The 15,723-nt window shown below is 37.9% G+C and overlaps 1 protein-coding gene across 2 annotated transcripts in view; it reads left to right on the top strand.

Moving 5' to 3' along the window:
* The first annotated feature begins 771 nt into the window (after positions 1-771).
* trpc5a (transient receptor potential cation channel, subfamily C, member 5a) overlaps positions 772-15,723 on the top strand; it is a 55,851-nt gene continuing 40,899 nt past the window's right edge. The window contains exons 1-4 of one of the 2 annotated variants that reach the window (XM_046868585.1): positions 772-792; positions 1,851-2,316; positions 2,827-3,022; positions 13,725-14,133. In XM_046868585.1, the coding sequence (XP_046724541.1) occupies positions 13,747-14,133 (387 nt within the window). In that variant the 5' untranslated portion in view covers positions 772-792; positions 1,851-2,316; positions 2,827-3,022; positions 13,725-13,746. Of the gene's footprint in view, positions 793-1,850; positions 2,317-2,393; positions 3,023-13,724; positions 14,134-15,723 lie in introns of those variants that run through there. The other variant, XM_046868584.1, reaches the window with a different exon arrangement.

Genomic DNA, 15,723 nt, shown 5'->3' with positions numbered 1-15,723 from the left:
TTTGTAATTATTTAATGTGTGTATGGCTCTATGAATGGTTGGTATTTCTCTTTTTTGCCATTTAGCAAAATTTTCTTTAATCAAGCTTGAGGTCATTACTGATCGCCACCGGCTTGCTCATCAGGGACAAACTTACTTATAAAGAACATATTCACTTTTAATCACCACATTATCTGTGTAAAGCTGCTTTGAGACAATGTTCATTGTTAAAAGCCCTACACAAATAAATATGAATTGAATTGAATTGAATTGATTTACTACACCAACCAACACTGAACCCTTCAGTGTCCACAGGGGCCATTAGTGTGTTACATTTAAATGATTTATGTATTATAAATTGCCAAATGACAAACAAACAAGAAACTATAGGAGAATGCAATTCCCTAGATTCTCTGAGAATAAAGTGTATTGGATGGTGGTGTGGTGGGTCTTATCCAAGAGATCCCTCGTGTCTGTGTTACCTTCTGGTTCTCCCTTTTATTTATGCTGCTATAGCGAGTCTTGCCAGAGTCCCTAACTGCACAGTGTCCTTAAGTTTTATACAACAATAAGGACACATTATAATCCATATCCTTCTCTTCCTGTCACCTCTCTCTCTCTCTCTCTCTCTCAGTCGAGTTAAACATGCTCCTGAGATTCCAGTGACCACTGTTCCTGCCCCTCTCCCCTCCGTGGATCTTCCCACTTCGTCCAGGCCTGCCTCTGGATAGTGTTCTCTTCGACTGGAGGCCACTCTATGCAGCTGGGGACGGTTTCTCATCAACGCCTTGGGTGGTTGCATGAAATTCCGGAGTAAGAACGGGCGCTTTGAGGATAGATTGGACTGTAGTTAATGTCAACAGTCTGCTGCATTGACTCAGGATTACAGTTTGCAGAAGCAGTGATGGTGATCAGAAGATCACCATCACTTTATCCCCAAGATCATTTATCTGTAATAAATGGACATTCGGTGCAACCCAGATGAGGATGGGTTCCCTCTTGAGTCTGGTTCCTCTTAAGGTTTCTTTCTTGTGCCATCTCGGGGAGTTTTTCCTTGCCACAGTTACCACCGGTTCATTAGGGATAAACTTACTTATAAAGAACATCTTATGTTCATTGTTAAAAGTGCTATACAAATAAAAATTAATTGAATTATTTACTTCCATTTAACACAATGCAAATGAAGACATTCAGCAAAAGCCTAGTTATGAATATAAATGTAAAGAGCATCTAAGAGATTCTTATATCATAGTGATCACTATGTAGAGAGACATTGATGGGAGAACAACTGAATGTTCAGGAGTGCACTAGAAAGTTAATGAGCTCTTTAGTGAACATCTGGTTTAAAAGTCACAATTCCACAATGTTACACATGCTAAAAGTATCTTATTACCGCTTCATCTGTGTAAAGCTGCTTTGAGACGATATCCGTTGTAAAAAGTACTATACAAATAAAATTTTAATGAATTAAATTAAACACCAACTGAGGATTATTAATGTCATTCTTTACCAGGGGAAATTGCATAGGAAAACACGATTTATTTGCTTAAAAAAAAGCATTTGCTTTTATTTGTTTGCAGAGGGTTTACATTTGCAGTATTTGACTAATTATATAGCGCCATATTTTTTATCTCATTTATACCACAGTTAAGATTTTAAGTCCACAAACTTCTGAACATGTTAAAGCCTGGGCTTTAGGTTGTAACAGGAAATGCATCAAAAAATGCAGCAGAGAGAATCTACATTGACACTTCTGGCTGCTATTGTGTCTGGAGGGAAGTGTTATCATCTGACATCTAATCATCTGTGTGTGTGTGTGTGTGTGTGTGTGTGTGTGCGTGTGTGTGTGTGCGCGTGTGTGTGTTTTAAAGGTGGGCGTATCCCAGGACTGCTGTTCTGTTTGCAAGTGTGACAGCAGTAGAAGCATAACACAACCGCACAAACGTGTTGCTCTCTGATTCAGACTGCGGCAGGATGGCTATAGGAACAAATGAATGCAACGTCTGTCTTTTTTCAGAGAGCTGACTAAGTAGCAAATTCTCATTCCCACTGAGAGGAAACAAAGAGGGAAGAAATCTACATACATCTTCACCCATAAGAAATACAAAAACCACCGTAATAATGACTGTGCTCTGTTTACAACACAATAAAAATGTGTCAGTCAGAGAATTAGTGGTTGGATTTGAGGAGACTGCTTCTACTGAGCATGTTTAATGCTGGTAGCACCCCAGCAGAGATGCTGACCAGCTGCTGTCACATTCAGAAAAAGGCTTTAAAGAAAACGGGAGAAGGCATGCTGACAAGATGAGCAAAAACAACTGAATGTGGAGAAAGGAGGTAGGAGGACAGAGAGGGGGGTACTGAGGGATGCTGCAGAGAGGGAGGGGAGTCAGACAGAGAGACAGAACAGGGAAGGGAAACAGAGTAGGAGGAGGGGATCAAGCTGAGGAAAGAAAACGCGAGAAATGAGTGAACAACCAGAAGGGACAGCATGAGAGAAGGAAAAAGAAACAGGGGGACAGAGAGAAAGAGGGAGACAGAGGTAACGCAATGGAGAACACACTCCATCTGGCAACCATGACAACCAAGGCAAGTGCACACCAAATACGGTGGCGCTGAAATGGGAGAACATGGAATAAAAGAAAATGGCAAGAGCAGCTCTGAATAACTATCCATATGAAGAAGGATTTTTCTTTCCTTTAACTCAAATCATTCATGGTGGATTTTTTGCATCCTTATGCTTTTTTGACTGTGTTTTCCTTATTTGCTCGACTGTGGTGGAGAGGTGTGGGGTGAATGGAGTGCTTTCTGTTGCTGGCCATCACACAGTGCTTCCCTCATTTGCAGGGAGAAATATGAAGAGCTTTAAGTAGAAGTACTCCTACCTTGATGGAGTCTCTGATGGATTCCCTGAGGTGGGCTTGAACCCACTCACACCACATGTTTCGCTTTTGGATCGAACAAACCAAACTGGAAATCCAATCTGATCTTCTTAAAAACTACACTGAAAATCCAAACAGGTGAATCATGTAAAGCTCTTTGGGTAAGTTTACATTCACAACCTTATCAGATATAATGTGGAATGTGTTGTTTGCATTTTTACCTGCAGTATGTAAATGTCGATCAGTTATTCTTGCTTTCAGTGAATATTTTATTTTATGGATCAACTTATAGCATCAGCGCCACCAACATATCAAGTGACTTGCACTATGGCAAAAACTAATAAGGTAAAAAAATTTATTTATATACAAGAGCAAATAATATAGCAAAAGGGACTGGCAATTTGGTACATCAAGAACAAATGCACTGATGTTATACCTGGTCCAATTTTAGCTCTGGCTGCATTGCAACATTCTCATATCCAAGCCAAGCAACAGCTGTGTATGCTGGATGTGTTTATTGCTCCAATCCAGACTATTATGCTCAGGGCCTTTAAGGATGGGTGACCTCTCTCACTCCAGTAACCTTTTTAAAGGACACAAATACAATTAGGCACTGCACTCATCAGTGACCATCAGCTGGTGATTAAGAATGTAAAATGAATGTGAAAGGCAGCAAATGCTGAAGACCAGAAAGCCTGATGCCCCAAATGTGTGGGAGGACATGGAACAGACATATCTTCTGTCAATTTACAATGAATTTAATCAATTAATATTGCTGTATAAATATGGCTGTGTGGTGCATCAGTGCAGTACAGAAGAAAAAATGCTTTTAGGAATCCCTTTTACACAGTTCAGTGCAATAAAATTGATTAAGCTGGCAGAAAAATACATTTTCTTAAAGAAAAAAGAATCCTTTAACCCAGGATGCTTATGTCTTTTACACAGGCTTAAGTAATTAATCAACATAATTGATGTCCCTGCATCTCCATCATTAAACTATCTGCCAAAATGTAAATATGATTTTTATCAATGACAGCGTGTAGAAAAATGTTTGCTATAGGTGCTGTTTTCAAAAATTGTGAATTGATAGAATAATCACAGTGTCAGTGATTATATAATCCTTGTTCCTGGTTGTTGGTGGTGGTTGGGTTTATATATATATATATATATATATATATATATATATATATATATATATATATATATATATATAAGGGAGATATATATCTCCCTTAACACTTTTCAATTACAATTATTGAAAACTCCTAAGGAGTAAACTTTAAAAACATTAACAGCATTTAACCAATTGACACAAAAATCAACACATTTGACACAAAGCAGGTTTGATAAGTGGCTTTGATTACCATTAATGTTGGGTGAAAATACATATTTAAATTATTCCTTTCACAATGGCACTCCCACTAGTTCCTCTACCTACATTGGTCTGAAATGTCTACTGTGAGTCACGTGGTTCAGAATGAAAAATGCCTTTGGGGTTGAAAAGTAAGGTCCATAATACAGATACAGTGTGACCATGCCTGCTCAGTCTCGTCTGGTCCAATAGGACATTCAATTTTGAGATAAGAAAAGACTGGTATTTACACTTTATTGAAAGACTTGTGAAATATCACCAACGAGAAATTGGTCATTTATGTAATGGTATTTTTACTATAAACTCTCCATTGAGAAATGTAAGGAAAGGTCTGTTGTCATGCTGTATGCCACTGCGCTGCAATACTGGAATGACTAAGCTATGCAAAAAATTTTTAAACAGTTTCGAAAAATCCTGCAGATATAGGACAAAAGCTTAAGTTAATGATAAAAAGTGTGATCTCTGTGCCTGTGAGCAGATATTTTGCAATTGTTGAAGAGAGAGATCAGAGGAAAATGAACAGACGTACATGTGTGCCTATTAAAGAGGACAATAAGTGTACATTCAGTTAAATAATAAAATTAATACAAATTAAATAAAGGAAGGACATCAGAATTGCTGCCAGGTGCACTAGTAAACAACTGCCTACATACCTAATTAGCATCTTATACTGGGTGCCATGTGTCCTCCTGGTTTCTTTGGCTGGAACATGCAATTCTTCACAGTTGCAAACAAGAAAATTTAGTTTAATGTACAAATAAAGTAGGAAGAATAATAGGAATGCCTTATGTAACTTTATGTACAGCGTGTAATTTAAGCTTTAGCTAAAACCAAGATTTTCAATCTACTTTCATGATTAATGAAGATTAATAAAGCCAGTAATCTAAAATTAATTTTGTGAGAGCAAGTTATACTGTGCACACCAAAGCATATTAAACCAATGCTTATCCAGGGACAAGAAGAGCCAAATGACTCCTGGTACCAAATATATGTCAGATACCCTGCATAAATTATTTATATGCAAGTGTAACAATTGTAAAATAAATCTTCTTAGCAATTATGTTAAACAAATATTTACCAAAATGTCAAATAGTATTTTGTACACATTTTATATCCATGTAATGTTTTTCTGTGACAAAAAAATATTTGTCATTGGTTCACCTAAATCGTTTAATGAATGTTTAATCAGTTTCATCTCTAAAGACATTTGGATTCGTATAAAAGGTTGATTTTGTTTAAAAAAAATACTGCCTGCTCAACAGAACTCCACAGCAAAGATTCTTGTCATCATTTGTCGGCGGTAAACTCAATATACAAAATTATTTTGACGTTGGCCTTCATTTGTACATTTTAATTCCATTAAAAGGATGCTTCATTAACATTTATGTGGAAGAACAACACTGGAGTAGCAAAAGAGACCAGTCCACAGGGCCCTTGCATTATTAATCTCATCCTCATGATGCCATCACATTAGCCAGGAGCAATTGCCAAGCAAAGAAATAAATAGAACCCTGAAAAACAATGATCTAAAAAGTATTTATATATTCTCATAGTTTTCAGATGACTCAATTAAGTGAGTGCATTAACTCCAGGTATGTTTTATTTTAGGGACTTGCCTAGTCTTGCATCTCTATCCCTCTTCCCATATATATATATATATATATATATATATATATATATATATATATATATATATATATATATATTCTTCTTAAAGAATGCTACAGTAAAACACATTTCTTCTTTTCATAGTGTCTTTTTAAAATATAAATATGCAAAACTAATATATTATAGTGTTAGGTAGTGGTGGTAGGTGGGATTAGGGTGGATGGGTGTTTATGGAGGTGGGCAGTGATAGGTTAGAAGCGGTGGTTGGTGATGGTGGGGTTCATTGATTTAATTCTCTTTCATGCCTTCTCTCTCTTTTTGTGTATTAACCACCCATCCCCCCTCCCCTCTCAATTTTTTAAAAATTCCTCACTTGTTCTCTCTCTGCCCCTATCTCTTCAATTGTGTCACTCCCCTAGTTTTGCTGTGTGTGCATTGTTGCACTATGCTTCTTTTTCTCTTCACAAAGTAAAGTAATGTTTTTTAACTACCATTTTTGGCCACAGGCAAAGGCTTGTTTGGTCCACTGAGGGCTTTGCTGTTTGTTTCCTGCAAATGAGTAATTCCTCTAGCTGAAACACAGCATTGCGCGACCCACACATATTTCAGGCATTCATATCCTGCTCTTAATGGTACTGGTCCTGGTTACCTGGATATCTTCACAAGTACAGTACACTAAATCAGTGACATGAAACCCTTCCCTGCACTGCATGTTGTTTACTGTTTTATATTGGCTTACATTTTTTTAAATATAAATTTCTGTTAGAAGAAAATTCTGAATCCATGGCTATCTTTTTTATAGATATTCATGGTGTGTTGTGATTGTGACAAATCAACACAGATAAAGATAAAACCTACAAACATGCAACTCAATATTATTATTTAGATTTTATATTTATATAACACATGCAAAATAAAACATTTGTCATAGTAATATCACAATCCATATTCATGCATAATATGGAAGCATGCAGTTACAGCAAGCATGCAGCATTAAGATTGGTTTGTTTCTCCTGCAGCTGCCAACAGACTGCAGTACATTCATCTGCATTCACCAGCTCACTGGCCAAGCAAAAAATAATCAACACATACTTTAATGCTAGTGCGGAAAAAAACATTACCATCCATCATGTTAAGGATATGGTTCAGGCTCACTGAACCTTACTCTGCATTCAACAAACATTGTAAGGCTGCTTTCAGATTTTGACAGCAATATTTAACTGCAAGTCTAGATGTTGTGTGAGACTGTACTTGTATCAGTGTGTGAGAGTGTACTTGTTTATGTGTGGGATAGTTTATTTTGCGTGTGGGTTGGGTTGGGGGGTATAGCTGTGATTGTAAATGGAGGTACAGTATGTGTGGGTGAGTGGGTATTTGTGTGTTTATATACATTTCGGTACGTACTTCGGTTTTTAAATAATGGTTCGATTCAATTTCAGTTTGGTTAGGGTTACAATTGCTTGTAACCCTAACCCTAGCCACTTCATGGTTAGCGGCTAATGCTACCGTTGTGTATTCTTTAGCAGTTGTGAAACCGTCCCCAGCTGCACAGAGTCCAATCTAAGAGAACACCATCCAGAGGCAGGTCGTAAAGAAGCGGGCAGATCCGAAAAAAGTAGAGGGGCAGGAACACTGGTCACTGGTACCTCAGGAGCACATGTAACTCGGCTGAGAAAGATGGATTATTATGTATACTTATTTGTTGTATAAACGTTAAGGAAACTGTGCAGTTGGGACTCCAGCAAGACTCGCTATGGCAGCATGACTAAAAAGAAGAGAACGTTTCACAGACACGAGGGATCTCTGGGATAAGAAACGGCCCACCACACCACCATTAACAAACCTGAGTAAACGCGTGGGAGTAAGGGGACGACAGCATACAAATATCCCAGTTCACTGAACACTCTATATCCATGATCCCTCCAGATCTGCTCCTTTACCTAAGAAAAATCTGACGATCAAAGACTTGACTAAATAAATATGTTTTCAGCCTCGACTTGAACATTGAGACTGTGTCTGATTCTGAACCCTAATTGGAAGGCTGTTAACATAACTGTGGGGCTTTATAAGAGAAAGATCTGCCCTCTTTATGGTAGCATTATTTAAGCTACCAACAAATAGCCTGCACCTTTTGATCTAAGTAGGCATCAGGGATCATAATGGAACAGAAGTTCACTCAGATATTGTGGCACAAGACCTTTATACTTTAGTAGTAGTATTTTATAATCAATTCTCGATTAAATTGGAAGCCAGTGTAGACAGATTAAAACAGGGGTTATGTGGCCATATTTTCTGGATCTAGTAACTCTTGCTGATGCATTCTGAACTAACTAAAGCTCATTTATGCACTTACTTGAACTCCCATACAGTAAAGCAAATCTAGATGTAACAAAAGCATGAACTAGTTTTTCTGAATCCTGTAACAACATCATATTGCTAATTTTCGTAATATTTCTAAAATGAAAGAAGGCGATCCTGGTAATGTTATTCACATGAGCCTCAAAGGAAAGACTAGAGTCAATAATTACACCAAGGTCTTTGACTGCTGTACACACTGAGGCAGAAAGACCACCCAGAGATGCCACATAATCGGAAAGTTTACTTTTAGCTGCATGTGGTCCCAGTAAAAGTACTTCTATCTTATCCGAGTTGAGCAAAAGAAAGTTATCAAGCATCCACTGTCTAATGTCCTTTACAAACTCTTCAACATTGTTAAGCTGATCTCTCTGATGTGGCTTTGATACATATTGTGTATTATCAGCATGCCAATGGAAGCTAATACCATGTTTATGTATAATTTCACCCAGAGACTGCATATATAAAGCGAAAAGCGGTGGGCCTAAGACAGATCCTTGTGGAACACCAAAACTTTACCTCAGAGAGTGTGAAGAACTCACCATTTACATCAACAAACCGATAGCAATCAGTCAAATAAGACCTAAGACAGGAGAGAGCTGTTCCCTTTATTCAAAAATTTTCTAGTTTTGCAAGGAGAATAGTATGATTAATAGTGTCAAAAGCTGCACTCAGGTCAAGAAAAAACAAGTAAGGAGACACAAACCTGATCAAGGGCCAATAACAGGTCATTTACCACTTTAACCAGCGCTGTCTCTGTGCTATAATGGGGCCTAAATCCTAACTTTTTTCATTTCAAAAATGATATTCCTAAGTAGGTGTGAGTGTAACTGCTGTGCTACAAACTTTTCTAGAATCTTGGAGATAAAAGAGAGGTTTGATATTGACCTATAGTTGGTCAGTTGAAAGATTTAGGTACATAACCACTGATAATGGAAGAGTTTATTATTTTTAGAACAGGTTTAACTACTTCTGGAATTATCTGTTTGGAAAAAAAAAAACTAGTAGGCAAGAGTACTATCTAGAATACAAATTGATGATTCTGATAAGGAAATAAATTAAATTGAGTCATTCTCTTGAATAGGAGTAAAACTTTGTGATTGATTGTAATATAATATAATTATAGTGCCATATACAGGGTTATTTATAAATTTGTTTGGATTTATAATAATCTGGATTTTTTTTTTGGCTGATGGTTTTTTTTTTGATGATATGATTTTATTATTGAAAAAGTTCATGAAATCATTAATACCTATTGTTGGTGTGCATTTATTCCCTGTTAATTTTGCTACAGTATATACAAGTATATGTACAGTAAGAATGCTTTACACTGATAGTGATTGCAAACAAAAGTGTTATATAATAGAATAATTAATATAAAATCTTCTTCTTTTGTCTGTTCCCGTGGTTGCCACAGTGGCTCATCCTACTCCTCTGTCCTCTACATCTGCCTCTTTCAAATTAACCACCTGCATGGCTTCCCTCACCACATCTATAAATGTCCTCCTCTGCCTTTCATTTTTCCTCCTTTCTGGTGGCTTCATCCTCAGCATTCTTCCGATATACCCCATATCCAACATGCGCAGTCACTCAAAATGAAAATATCAGCATCTTCAACTCTGCTACCTCCTGCTCCACCTCCTGTCTTTTGTCAATGCCACTGTCTCTAAACTATACAACATTGCAGGTCTCACCACTGTCCTATAAACTTACCCTTTCACTCTTGCAGATACTTTACTATCACAAATCACTCCTGCCACTCTTCTCCATTCACTTCACCCTGCCTGCAATCTTTTCTTCACTTCTCTAACACACTCTCCATTACTTTGCACTGTTGACCCCAGGTACTTATACTCCCTAAACATCCTGCTTCACCAGCCCCACATCATCCACCCTTTTCTTCTCATTTTCTTCATTTATCAGCTGCTCAAAATACTCCCTTCTCCTTATCAACACACTCTCCTTACTTAGTGTCCACCTCTTCACCACAACCAAGCCCCTGTCTAATCTCTTTACTGAATCTCACTCTACAGTTTCACTCTACACTCTACAATCTCACCTCCTTCAGTTTTTACCCTCCTTTTTTATTTTACCCCCAAACACCATCCAAAGCTCTTTAGCTACACAATCCCCTGCCAATACTTTACAATATCCATTAACAAATAAAAAGTACATTGACAAATAAGAAATTCAAATCATATCAATATGTAGCATGACCACCCTTTGTCTGAAAACGATTGATGGTTTGGGGGCCAAACCATAAATTGCCGGACTCCTTTTTCTTTTCAATGCTGAGGCTAGCTCTTAATGACATTGGCTGTATGCTTGGGGTTGTTGTCTTTGTGCCAAATTAAATTTGCGGCCAATCAGCTGCCTCGCTGATGATACTGCATGATGGCTATATATCTGCCTGTATTTCTCAGCATTGAGGACACCATTAATCTGGACCACCTAATTAAATCCATTTGCAGAAATGCAGCCCCAAACTGGCAAAGAGGAACCTCCACCATGCTTCACTGTTGGCTGCAGACATTCATTATTTTACCTCTCTCCAACTTGTTTAAAAAAATCTTTCAATTAAAATATTTAACTACAGAACACCTGCGTCCATTTTTCTGCACCCCAGTTCATATGCTTTCATTCATTGATGAGTCGCTTAGACTTGTTTTCATATCAGAGGTATGGCATTTTACCAGTAATTCTTCCATGAAGACCACTTCTGGCTAGACTTCTCCCAACAGTATATGGTGTACCTGGGTCTCACTAGTTTCTGACAGTTCTGATCTAATGGACATCCTTCTGATGTCGAGGAGATGTAAGCATGATGGGTCTTTCACATGCTGCATTAAGTTTTCTTTACTTCTACAGTCCTCACTTCTTCTTCAAAATAGCTTGAACAGCCCACTATGAAACTCCAGTCTGTTTTGAAAGCTTTGCCTGAGAGAGACCTTGCTGATGCATTACAATCTGCTTGTGTTTTGTTGTGTGTTTAATCTTGCCATAGTGTATGACCTGTGACATTAAAATGTCTTCCACAACCTTACTTCATTAATGAGTTTGGTGGTTCCCCATCCAGTTTTAAACCTCCTACATAGCTGTTTCTCCTTCAGTTAATTGGTTAATAAAACATCTGTCTCAACCTACAAACCTACAACCTGGCCTACAAAATCCCTGACTTTGTGCAACTGAACATAGTGTGCGAGTATAAGAATTTAATCCAAAGGGTGGTCACACGAAATATTGATAATGTTGATTTGGGTTTATTTTCTGTTCTTTTACTTTGCATTTTTTTTTACTGATTAATTATCAATTCTTATTTTTAAAAGCATTCTTGTGCATAAATATATGTGTGTATGTTTGTGGAGGGTAGGTGTGGGGCTAGTGCACATCTATTGTGTGTGTAGGGAGTGTGTAGCTGATTGTGTGGTTGGATGGTTGGTTGTGTCTGGCAGATGAGGTGTTTTTTGTTTGCGTAGCTATTGGGTCTATATATGTTTGTGTATAAGGGTTTTAGTTTTCTTTTATGTAGTAGGTTGTGTGCAACCGTATTTTTGTGAGTATGGGGCGGTTCAAAGTGTCTGGCAATGATGTAGTATCTTGGGCTAAACAATTAAGTAAACGTAACATTTAATATTTAATAACGGAATATGATATGAAATATTAAATAACATGTAATATGTTTCTAATGCATTCCCCATTTAAATAAATATAAAATAGACAGCAGCTATATGAAAACAACATACAGCAAGAACAAGAAAAACCTTCTGCTAACGAATTATATTACTTCATGATATAGCTGCTAAAAACATACTGTTGCAACTGATGAATCAGTGGCAGCACATTTTTCTTTGTCATGATCATGCATTCAAACAGTGTTGCTTAAACTACAGCCATCTTAGTGATATACAAGTATTTAAGTGTTTCATTAAGTTGGCCTCAAATGAATTTAATAGCTGAAACTATGCTGGGGAAATACCTGTATTAGAACAGTCTTCTGAATGTTCTGAATAAACAGTTGATAACACCACTTAACACTGTTTGCTTCTAAAATATACAGTTATATAAGTAAAGTTCATAATTGCTCTATCCATTGCCTCTGGCTTGCTCATCAAGGATCAGTTTAAATCTACACAATGATTTCTATAAAATTGCTTTATGACATTGTTTACTGTAAAAAGTGCTATATGAATAAAACTGAATCTAAATATTCTAGATCTATATATTCAATTCAATTGTATAGCATTTGTAGAACAAGTTTAATAATAGCCATTGACACAAGGCAGCTGTACACAAATATTTTAATTACTCCTAATAATAATAATAATACACAATAAATAGGGACAATGGAAAAGTTGCCTCTATATATTTGTAATTCCTGCCAACCAAGCATCAAAAAGAGCATATGATTGGTAACGGATTTTACTATGCGCCCCTCTATAAACAATTATTTAAAACAGCCATGTATCATAAATATAGATGAAGCTTTGTCATTATGAGCTGAATCCTATAGCAATCAACAAACACTATGGATCAATACCAGATCATCTGCCTATCATAGTTCTGTAAGTTTATTAGGGGATAAAGAGTGGGCTTAGCGTGTAAGTTTCTGAAAACTTATGACCATCAGGCTGAAGTAATCCACACAAACACACAAAGCAAAGTGTCCGAAAAAACTTACGTCCGCGATGCCGAGGGGGAGATAAGCCGAGCGAGAGAGAGAGAGAGAGAGAGAGTTTGTAAATGGAAAAATAGGGAAATTAAAAATACCGCGACCGGCGGCACGGCGCGAAGCCGGAAAAAAACCCCGGAAGATCCAAAACCTGACCCGAAACCAAAAACGAGGGACAGAAAAGTCTCAAACGTGAACGGCCGAAGGGGGCGTGGCAGGTGCTTTCTCGGCCGCTTTCTCTGAAGCTCCCGGCTTCAACTCCTTACCGAGAGAGCCGTGCTCCTTACCGAGCGCGCGCGCGTCGCTCCTTACCCTGCTTGCGCGCGCGCTCGGTAAAGAGTTGAAGCCGGGAGCGCCGCGCTCCCGTTCATCGCCTAACATTTAACAAAAAAAATGCATATGTGCACTTACTAACAGCAGAGATTCACCAGTATACAATACAAACACCTGTAGTATCTGTAAGGTTTGATTTTTCCACCACTTTCGCGAGTTCTTCTGCGGCTGCACAGTGCCGATCGACATAACTGACCTTAAAATTTTTAATTTTTCCCCCCTTGTGCTCGAGATATTAGGGTTCGGCGACATAAAAAAAAGTCGACATAACCGATAAAAAATGCGTAGAAAAAGCGAGAATTTGGCGGTTCCACTTCAAAAACGTCGACTTAATAGGGTTGTTGAGATAACCGAGGCCGAGATAACCGGGTTCCACTGTATTTGGGTAGTGCAGTTTGTAATACAGACTGCTAAACACTGCAAAAAAAAAACATCTATTAATTTGGCAATTGACAAATTAAGTTGACATCGTTGATAATTATGAATGCATTTCTTAAATCTAACAGATTATTCAATTTTTCTCCAGCTTGCCGAGATCTTAAGTTCTCATGAACCCCATGGCGCAGCTGTACTACAAGAAGGCGAGCTTTTCGCCGTACCGCGACCGGATACCACTGCAGATTGTGCGGGCCGAGGCTGAGCTGTCAGCAGAAGAACGTGCCTACCTAAGTGCAGTGGAGAAGGGGGACTATGCAGGTGTAAAGATGGCCCTTGAACAGGCTGAAATCTATTATAATATTAATGTAAACTGCCTGGACCCACTAGGACGCAGCGCCCTTTTAATCGCCATTGAGAACGAGAATCTGGAGGTGATGGAGCTGTTGCTGTGTCACGGTGTGCATGTTGGAGATGCTTTGCTCTATGCCATCCGCAAGGAGGTGGTGGGTGCAGTGGAACTACTTCTATCCTACAGGAAACCTAGTGGTGAAAAACAGGCAAGTAGCAACATGTCCTTTTAAAAATGATGAATGGTCTCTCTCTCTTTCTGGAAAAGATGATCTAATGTACATAATGTCAATCCTAAGAAAAAAAATCTAAGAAACTGAAATTGTATATATTCACTGTAATTGTAAATTTTATTTATTGTAACCTTTTTCTCTTTGGTGGGATGATCGCTTCAGTCATATGTCTTAATTATTTTTTTTCAATATTTATATAAAAACACTGAAGTTGCTGTAAATGGCAAATACACTGCTTGTCTCAAAAAAAGTCACCACCTGGATTTAACTAAGGAAATAGGTAACAGTCTCCCTAATGGATAATGACTGCATGGATTATTATGTTTTAGCTGGCAACAAGTTATTTAACCCTAAATGATGCAGTGAGAAGCTCATATTATTGGCATGCATTAAACAAAGAAAACATATATGGAGATTGCTGAAATTACTAAAATTGGGTTAAGAACTATCTAACACATTATTCAAAACTGAAAGAATAGTGGGTAACCATTATCTTCGAGGAATAAATGTGGTTTGAAAGAAATCTTGAATGATCGTGTTCAGTGATCACTTAAACGCTTAAACACAACAGTAGAACTCACGACTATGTTTAATAGTGAAAGTAAGTGCATTTCCACATGCACAATCTGAAGGGACCTCAAGGGATTGGGACTAAACAGCTGTGTTGCCTTAGGAAACCACTAATCAGTAAGGCTTATCTGAAAAAAAAAAGGCTTAAAGTTGGTAGGGAGCATAAAGATTGGACTCTGAAACAATGGAAGAAAGTCGTGTGGTCTGATGAGTCCAGATGTACTTTGATGAGCACATCATGGAACAAAAAGAAAGGCGGATTAACTGATGCAACCATCATGCCTAGTGCCTACCGTACAAGCTTGTGGGGGCAGTGCTCACATCTGGGGTTGTTGCAGTTAATCAGGTCTATGTTTAGAAACGTTATGTGCCCAAAGAACAAGTTCAGCTAACTATCTGAATATACTAAATATACTGACTATGTTATTCCATCAATGGGTTTTTTTTTGAGACATAATTTTAACACATGGATTGGCTACTACAGAGTCCAGACCTTCACCCTATTGAGAATCTTCAAGATGTGCTGGAGAACACTTTGCACAGCGGTCTGACTCTCCCATCATCAATAAAAGATCTTGGTGAAACATTTCTGCAACTCTGGACTGGAATAAATGTTGTGACATTGCAAAAGCTTATCGAAATGATGCCACAGTGAATGCGTGCCGTTATCAAAGATAAAGGCAGTCCAACAAAATATTAGAGTGTGTGACCTTTTTGGATGGGCAGTATACCAAAGACACTGTCTTGGCATTCAAAAATGTATCTGTCCATCCGTCCGTCCGTCCCTCCATCCGTCCATCCATCCATATATTGTGTGTTGTGAGGAAAAATAGCCAAGGGCCCTCACTGACTTGGCCTTGATCTGTGCTGGACAAACAATCAATCCTTAAAACTTGCAGAACTTAGGCAGGTGGTTTTAATTTCATATTAAATTTCATATTAAGTAATTGGCTGACAATAGATGAATTTGCTGTGGTTCTCTGCAGGGACACATTT

The sequence above is a fragment of the Silurus meridionalis genome, chromosome 15 (genome assembly GCF_014805685.1).
Source record: "Silurus meridionalis isolate SWU-2019-XX chromosome 15, ASM1480568v1, whole genome shotgun sequence".
Lineage (NCBI taxonomy): Eukaryota > Metazoa > Chordata > Actinopteri > Siluriformes > Siluridae > Silurus > Silurus meridionalis.
The sequence above is the reverse complement of the archived record's forward strand: the minus strand, read 5'-3'. Positions and strand labels throughout refer to the sequence as shown.